At 43.1% G+C, this 9135-nt stretch overlaps 1 protein-coding gene across 1 annotated transcript in view; it reads right to left on the bottom strand.

Annotated features, from left to right (window-relative positions):
- pcdh17 (protocadherin 17) overlaps positions 1–5862 on the bottom strand; it is a 64734-nt gene extending 58872 nt beyond the window's left edge. Inside the window, exons 1-2 of the mRNA XM_047810207.1 lie at positions 5148–5862; positions 1681–4430 (exon numbers count right to left, since the gene is read on the bottom strand). Coding sequence (XP_047666163.1) covers positions 1681–4182 — 2502 coding nt within the window. The 5' untranslated portion in view covers positions 4183–4430; positions 5148–5862. The remainder of the gene's footprint in view (positions 1–1680; positions 4431–5147) is intronic.
- Between the last annotated feature and the right edge of the window lie 3273 nt (positions 5863–9135).

Below are 9135 nucleotides of genomic sequence, written 5' to 3' on the forward strand. Positions count from 1 at the left end.
TAAATAAATAAATAAATAAATAAATAAATAAATAAATAAATAAAGCACAGTTTTCTGTATGGATAGAGGATGCTCTAACATCTATGCACATCCAGCAACCAGAATCCATAACAGTGTGTGTGTGTGTGTGTGTGTGTGTGTGTGTGTGTGTGTGTGTGTGTGTGTGTGTGTGTGTGTAATAGAGAGAGAGAGAGAGAGAGAGAGAGAGAGAGAGAGAGAGAGAGAGAGAGAGAGAGAGAGAGAGAGATGTTTGAAGCTTGTTTGTTTTATTTTGCAGAGTGAAGAGGTGTTAAGAGTGGTACTATACACAGGTTGTTGATGATGAGTTGCAGCCCGCTGAGGCATTGACAATTATTCCGCTTATTATTAGTCCCATCATAAAAGGTCGCTCGCATGCTGACCTGCTTATACGCAGCGACAGGACTGGAACGCCCACATCCAGCTTACACAAAGCAGACACCTCTTTCGCAACATGACACTTCCCTAACGGTGACATGGTAAGAAACATAAATGCACAAATTAGCAGCTGCTGAAATAGCCCTAACGTCGATTCTGTTCTCATACCTATTAGTTTCTCTGACACCTGACATGCTCTTATTAATACAGCCTCCGTCAGACACTTCTATATATGGTGCGTGAACGTAAACCTCGCTCGCCGGTCCACGCCGTATATGCTGAAACCTAGACTCGCTTGTCACCTGACACAAGAAGACAGGACTCTGTGTGAGTACGAAAACTGCTGAAAGTTAAAGGGACGAGAAAAGGACAGAGCGACAGGTAAATGACTTGTAGCTAGCTGTAATCTCACAAGCCTGCGTTCCTGCTCCTAGTGACTAAAATACTCTAGCCTTGTTTGACACGACAGATTTCAAATACCTTTAAACTGGCTTAGCATTAACAGAGACACAGGAGTTGTCAGTGGCTTAGTCAAAGTGCGGCACACAAAGACGCATTAGTAAGAAATGAAGGAATCCAACACAGCTCCTTATTTCCCTCGACAAAAAGCACAGGTCTGTAGTCCAGCCCTTGATGACTATAGTGAAGGTACACGAGCATTAACCTATAGAGACTTTATTTTTTAATATATATATATATATATAATATATATTATATATATAATATAATATATATATATATATTAATATATGTATATATATAAAAGTTCTGTGCTCAAATTCAAATTAGACACCCAGGTAAATAAGGACAGACAATGAGCTAGCGAGATTGATGACAGCTCTATTCATTTACCAAGACTGGTGGAGTACCCTTCATGAACAAAAGCAGTAAAGCATTAATCATATAATGAATGCAAGACACCAAGCCTGTCTATTTATCAGCGTCTCGCTTACCTACAAGTGCGTCTAAACAACACCACTGTAATAGATTTATTCTATCTGTTCAATTCACACAAATGTATTACCCTGAAACTAGCCAGATGTCAAAGATGGATAGAGATGTAGGCTTTGCAGAACATAAAGCAGGGGAGTGAATAACATTACATATCACAAACGTTCCCCCTTCCCACCTTGCCGTCCCTTTTTCCCCCACCTTTCCCGATGCCAGCTGTTGTGTATACACACACTTATTCACTTAATTCTCAGATGACAGAGGAAGAGAGAGCAAAAGCAGGAAGGACAATCAGGGTCAGAAATCAAAAAGAACATAAACAGCCTTGCGTACCTGAATTATCGACATTCTGTTAACCGGAGTCTCCGTGGTGCTAGTCACAGGCCCGGTGAAACTCGTATGGCAACCCACGTGTCCTTGGGGAACGCTGAGGTTGTTGGCTGTCGGTTTGAGGTACATGACCTCGGACCTAGGCGAGCTGAGGGGAAGGCGTGTCTGGTAATCGAAGTACATCGGCGAGGTGGCCAGTGAGGGGCTGCTCACTACATTCATCACGTTCATGGTGTCGCGTTCCTCCACCTCGCTCTGCACAAGCATGATGTCATTCTTGTTGATCTTCTTCTTTTTGCCTTTGCCCAGCTGTGGGTGTGAGTACTCGGCGATGCGGCAGTTGTAGGTGCGGATCTCCTTGTTCTCCCGCTTGCACTTGATGGCGACTGCGATCATGGCTGCCATCAGCATGACGGAAATGACGCTAAGCGTGACAATCAAAGGGAGCGACACGTCCCAGCCGTGCTGCTCTGCGTTTATCCGCGGCTCACCTTCAGGCAGCGGCCCTGAATACGCCTTCACCATTAGCTTGGCCATGGCCGACAGAGTAGGCTTTCCGTGGTCTGTCACTTTGATGATGAGCTCCACCACAGAAGACACCTCCTCCCACAGTGGCTGAGCTGTCCTCACCTCTCCCGTGACCGAATCAATCTCAAACAGGTGCTCCTCGTTGCCATCGGAGATCTCGTAGGTAAGGCGGCCGCTCTCACCGAAGTCGTTGTCCACGGCTCTCACCGTTGTGATCACATGGCCTACGCCAACATTGCGTGGGACGTGGATCTCTGCTGTATCGTTTTGCAACAGGGGCAGCACAATGACTGGGATGTTGTCGTTGACATCAAGCACACTCACACGCACTGTAGTGTTACTCTCCAGATGGGGATTACCTGAGTCCTTAGCCTGGACCTTGAAATCAAAATATTTGGTCTGCTCATAATTGAAACTCCTTAGGGCATAAATGGCCCCATCGGTCGGTTTGATGTTCACGTACGTGGTAATGGATTCCTCGCTCACGTTTGACGGAAGAAGGGAATAGGAAACAGTTCCATTTTGGCCCAAGTCTGGGTCATGAGCCAGAACTGAACCAAGATATTCTCCTGGGATGTTGTTTTCAGGCACCTGAAGTAAATAAACCATCTTTGTGAACCTTGGCGCGTTATCGTTCTCGTCCAGAATTTTGACTGTAAAAGATTTTGTGGCATTCAGTGGAGGGTTACCACTGTCTTTGGCCATGATTGTAATGTTGTATTCATCCTTCGCTTCTCGATCCAGAGGTCTATCTGTCACCACTGTGTAGAAATTGTCCGAGTTCTCCTCAAGTCTAAAGGGGACATTGCCTAAAATCCTACACTGGAGCTGCCCGTTGCGGCCAGAGTCCTTGTCTGTCACTCTCACCAAAGCAATGACAGTCCCTGGGGGCGCTGCTTCACTAACTGCCCCCTGCCGAACCGCCACAAAGCCTATTGATGGCCAATTGTCATTCTTGTCAAGCACTTTAACAGTAACTTTGCAATGGCCAGGAACAGGATTCGGACCTTGATCCTTTGCCTGCACGTCAATTTCTATAATTGGGTTTTCCTCATAGTCGATTTTCCCCTGAATCTTTATGACGCCCGTTTTGGGGTCTATTGAGAACAGTTCTTTGATTCTATCTGAGCCATAAAAACTCAAAGAATAGGTTACCTGCCCATTAATTCCTTCATCAGGGTCAGTAGCATTTAAATCTATCAGTACCGTGCCAGCTGGAGAATTCTCTGGAATTTCCACAACATAAGAGGACTGCTCAAAAACAGGGCTATTGTCATTTGAATCAATTACTTTCACATTGATTTGCATTGTACCCGACTTTGGATACTCCCCTCCATCTGTAGCAGTTATAATGAGGGTATGATGGCTGCGCTCCTCTCTATCTAAAGACCTCTGGACAACCAGCTCAGGAAATTTAGTTCCATCTCCTCTGGATTTCACATCCAGAGAAAATATGCTGTAATCATCTCGTGTGATTTGATATGTTTTAAGGCCGTTTTCCCGCGTGTCGGGATCGTAAGCAGCGGCTAGGGGAAAGCGGGTGCCGGGGGCAGCGTTCTCTGAAATATCAATGTCAATCTGATCAGAAGGAAAGCTGGGCGCATTGTCGTTTATGTCCTGTATGTCTACCTTAATCATGTAGATCTCTTTGTCATTGGCAAAGACTTCCATAGAGAGCTGGCACTTAGGGTTTCGTTTGCACAGTGTTTCTCTATCAATCCTTTGCTTGATAAAGAGCAGCCCGCTTTCAGGGTCCACGTCGATGAGGTGTGGAGCTGAATTCTCCAGCACCCTGAAGTTGGATTTTTTGCCCTGCTCCCTCAGCTCAAGCCCTGCGTCTTTGGCAATGTTTCCAATCACACCCTGGTTCTTTTCCTCGGAGATCGTAAAGTTCAAGTTTTTTAACGTAAGGCTTTGTGCCCACAAGAGAAGGAAAGACAAAACAGAGAGGTACATTCCTCTCGACACGAGCGCCATGGCTCCAGATGCGCTTTACGCTTGCGACCTGTTGATCCGTCCAGTGATCTCACAATTCACACCTCCGGTTACAAGTCTGTTCATGGTGAAACAAAGCCCAGGAACATTGTGCGGTCTTTTCTTCGACGTTTCCACAAACGACGTTGCGGCTCAACATCTAATTGATATTCTGCTGAAAGCCTGCGCGCACTGGATCACCACCATTCGGCTTCCACGGACATTCAGCCTTTTTCTACGATTCGTATTTCCTGCAAAACACATAGAAAGAAACTGTTTGTGGGGAAACGCATCATTTTTATTTATTTATTTATTTTTGGCAAATCGTGATTACTGCCGGGTAAATTATTCCTGACTAATTAAATAATCTACAATCAAACTGATCCTTTTTTTTTTGTTTTGTTATTCTTTTTTAATGCGGCTTTTTCTTCCCCTCGTCCTCAGCGCATCTGACGCGTAATATTCCTCATTCCACAGCGAACTACGTGAACAGCGTGTAAATAATGTAACCTTGAAACGCGGACGCTTTACAGCTCTGTGTTTATTTATCACGCGGCGGAATAGAATTGTAAAGAAATGCGCACGAGTTGAACTACACAAATACACAACTCATGTCATGTGTGTACAGCTTACTAATAGAGTTGCTTTAATAACAAAGAGCGGCTTAACTGGGGCCCCATCTGTACCTGTCCGTCTTGATGCAACACTATGAATACAGATGGGCTGAAAGAAATAACGCGCTCACCGTTTTTATTTCATGCCTTAATGTCGTTTTCTTTAATATTTACGAACCCTCTCATCCAATAAAAAAGGACAAAATTAACAAATCTGTTGCATCGGTTGTGACACAGCAGCAAGTCCTGCTCGGGGTTTGACGCGCACATGACTCTCTCTCTCTCTTGCTCTCTCTCTCTCTCTCATCACATCACACCTCACGGAATAACAGAAGATTAGAAATGCACACTTACCCAGCACACAGCGCGCTGTCCAGTCACAGAAACAAAAAACAACAAGACCAACCACACAAAAGCCAGGTTACATCCTTTAATGCGCACGGAGAGGTCCAGCGCGCGCTACAGTGCGTGGATGTGGATGCAAAGTGCTCCAGCAGTGCGCGCGCGCGCGTGTGTATGTATGTGTGTGTGTGTGTGTGTGTGTGTGTAACAGCACCGAGGCGAGTCCTCCGTGTCTCTGCCCCTATTAGAATGCAGCGAGTCCCCTCTCCTCGCTCCTGCAGCATGCAGTGAGTCACCGGGCTTCTGCTGAAGAATCTTTATGAGAGCCTTGTGGCCCCAAACACCACACAATATAGATCCACAAGGGCGTCTGCGTTGTGAGGAACCCTGTGGCACGGCGCATCACCGTGTCCGCGTCACCGTCTGCGCTGTGAGGAACCCTGTGGCACGGCGCATCACCGTGTCCGCATCACCGTCTCCGCCGCGCGTCCTTGCTCCTGACGCGTCCACGGAACACACAGAAAAAGAAAAAAATGAAGAAAGACAACACACAGATCTCGATGTTGATGTGGATATGAAGTGCGAGCTCCGTTCCACAGATCCCAGGCGTGTCGTTATAACTGTTATAAACAGTGCGGCTCTAATTTCTCGCCCGGTTCCGCCGGTTTCATCCCCGCAACGGCTCTCCGAATAAACTCACTCTTTCTCACTGTGCGTTAAAGGTCGTTACTGATCCCCTGACAGCCAATAGGTGAAGGAGGGGGCGGTGGTTTCCGGATGGTTGTCCAATAACATCACGAGCTTGAGGTCTGGAGGCGGATTTAAGCGACCGATGGGACGTCCCTCACGGCGCAGGCACCAGATTTCAAATCGCACCCTCGAGGAGCGGGATTTGAACTTGTGATGATGATGACGATGACGATGATGATGAAGACGGTGGTGTCCGTTAGTCAGGTGTTGTTTGTTTATTTCACGCCTCTTTTTAACGTACTGCCATTGTGTAGAGTTTACATCACTTCTGTCTGGTAAAGGGGTTAAGAGCAGAAGTGTAAAAGTGTTCTTTTGGTTTCAAATTAAAGGACGTAAAAGTATGTTTGTTGGATTATTTGTGATAATTATGTACATAAACAATAAAAAATAAATAAATAAAATGACACATCAATAAATAAAATGGAAAAATAAATTAATTAATTAATTAAATCAAAAATAAAAAAATATAATGACAAAAAAATAAGAAAAATAAAAAAATGAGTAAATAAGTTAAAAAATAAAATGAAAAATAAGTAAATAAAATGGCAAATAAATAAATTAAATAATTAAATAAAATGAAAAATAAATAACTAAAATGACAAAAAAAATACAATACTAAATAAATAAATAAATAAATAAATAAACAAAATAAAAACATCTCTAGGTTACCCTCGGTTTATAAATGCTTTAGACGGTTTCCCATTGTCTAAATCTTCTCAAGAACATAACACAACCCTGTACACATGTTAGGTGTATAGAATGTACTAAATTCTGCATCACAAACAGCTCTGTGAATGATATACTGTAAAAGGACTGGAAGGAGTGTTCACTCAGCTCATCACTGCCCTCTGCTGGTAACGTTTCTCTCCTCAGCATTGTTGCCAAGTCTTTTCAGAGGAAAGAGTCTAATGGATGCTGAAACAAACAAAAAGTCATCATTAACCTGATTCAAGAAGAAGAAGAAGAAGAAGAAGAAGAGTGTTCTGAAGTCACAAACTAGAATAAAAGACCATTGAAACAAGAATTCTTTGCTCAGGCACCACAAACATTTATAATTTAACATATTTGCAAATGGCTGTCGTGTCTAAATGAATAAATGAACAAAATGAATTAATGAATTAATGTCAGTGAACAAATGAAACAGACAGGAACTCATTAAGGATGGAATCATGTTCTTTTATTGTGTTCATTTTGCCAAGAAGGGGTTGGACAAACAATGTGGATCAGTTACGAGGAATAATTTTAGGTTAACAAGTCTGCATATGAACACAATTTGTGCTCTGTAAATGATCCAAAATGCAGCTGTGTGACTTGTCTTCAACTTCCACACCACCGCACTGCTGAGCTCCTCCACTGGTTCCTGTAGCTGAACACATCAGATTTAAACACTGATGATTGTCTACAAAGCTAAAAATGGATCAGCTTCCTCTTACCAAAGCCCTCATCACTCCTCACACTGCACCTTACACCCTCAGATCTACAGCACTGCTCCACTGGTCCAACCATCTCTCAGGGTAAAAGGTAAATTTACTACAAGCCTCTTCTCTGTTTGTTCTTCACAAGGTGGTGGATAAAACTTCCCCTAGAGGTCCAGACAGCTGAGTCACTGGATGTCTTGTGTCAATGTCGACTGTTGAAGACCTACTTCTTCATTAAATACTTCAACTAGCACTTTATCCGCTGTTTGTTGTATGTGTGTATTTAAAAAAAACACACTATACAGTGTTTTAGTCTCATGGTAGATTAAGTCTGTATCCTAGTGACCCAGAGTTAATGTATTCAGTGATACAGACTTAAAAGCATGTTTGTATGTCGCTCTGTATAAGAGAGTCTGTCACGTGCTGTCAATGTAAAAGTAAATGTCACTGGGAATAATAGTGATCAGTGAATAGGTCTCTGGAAACAAAGGTTATTAGTGATACATCACTGTGAACAAAAAGTGATAAGTGATTGGGAACAATGGCTCCTTAGTTCTGAAGATCTTTAACTGAGTAAGTACTCCAGGGGAACAATGGTTCTCCAAGTCAGTATGAAAAAAAGCTGATCGGATGATGTTCTGATAAGCATCGTACCCCAGTGGGGTTGAAACCATGGGCAGTTGGGCAGAAGCAGGGACAGAGTTGAAGCAGAGCTCATTATGTATTTCCACACAGTATGCCTTGATATTCTTCAGATGCTTCTCCTTTGTCATATCATTATAACACTGTCGGTTTAATACAGGCCGTTTGAAGCTCCTTAGTCTCTAATGTCCTTTGATTATGTGGAGATGGAGGCACATTTCGCTAGCGGTAATATTTCCTGCTCAGCCTCATTTCAGATCACTACATCGTTGACAAGAATGCATGTGAATTGATTCGGGAGGATAACGAGGGATCATTGAAGACACACTATTTATTTGTTCTCTCGATTGTTTTCTTTCTGCTCGCTCCACATCCTCGGTCTGGCTAATACCTTGGTGAGGGACTAATTAATTTGGTGAGACCTGGACATGACTGTTACAGAGAAAAAAAAGAGTAAATCGGTAATAAAGGCAATCTCGCGTCTTAGACCTGATGAGTATGATATAAGAGTTCGGATGAAACAGTATAGAAAATGTAAGCTCTGCTATTTATAGGATCTTCTATTAGCCCAATTAAATGTCACTAGTGACGGGAACCACATTTGGACGGATGGAAGGAAATACGCACATTAAAATGCAATTTCGTAAATTAAATTTCAATTTAATGGCGACAGTCTGTCTTCAGGTAATGAGCAAGCGGCTGTGCTCCGGACAGGCTATATGAAAACTCTCTCTCTCTCTCTCTCTCTCTCTCTCTCTCTCTCTCTCTAGCATTGAGTACAAACTGGGAAAGGGTTTTGAATGATGCAATATTCTGTGGACAGCAAAACCATTAAGTCCTGAACAAAATCCATTGCTTCTACTCTATCACCTTCCATAGAAGAGTCATCAAGCAGGATCTCTTTTAGTCACTGTATAGAAATTGTTTCCTTTTCCAAAACCTTTCACTCGTTAATCATTCGCAAGGTTGAGTGAATTCTCCCGTGAGCCTCAGACAATTGCCAGATATGAGAAATAATTCTAATCTGCTTTTAAGCATCAAAAACCTCAGCAGTGTTTCAGCAAGGAAGAGCTAAAGGAAGAGCTGAAGGAAGAGCTAAAGAAAGAGCTAAAGGAAGAGCTAAAAGAAAAGGTAAAGGAAGAACTAAAGAAAGAGCTGAAGGAAAAGCTAAAAGTAGAGCTGACCAAGAG

The sequence above is a fragment of the Tachysurus fulvidraco genome, chromosome 2 (genome assembly GCF_022655615.1).
Source record: "Tachysurus fulvidraco isolate hzauxx_2018 chromosome 2, HZAU_PFXX_2.0, whole genome shotgun sequence".
NCBI lineage: Eukaryota > Metazoa > Chordata > Actinopteri > Siluriformes > Bagridae > Tachysurus > Tachysurus fulvidraco.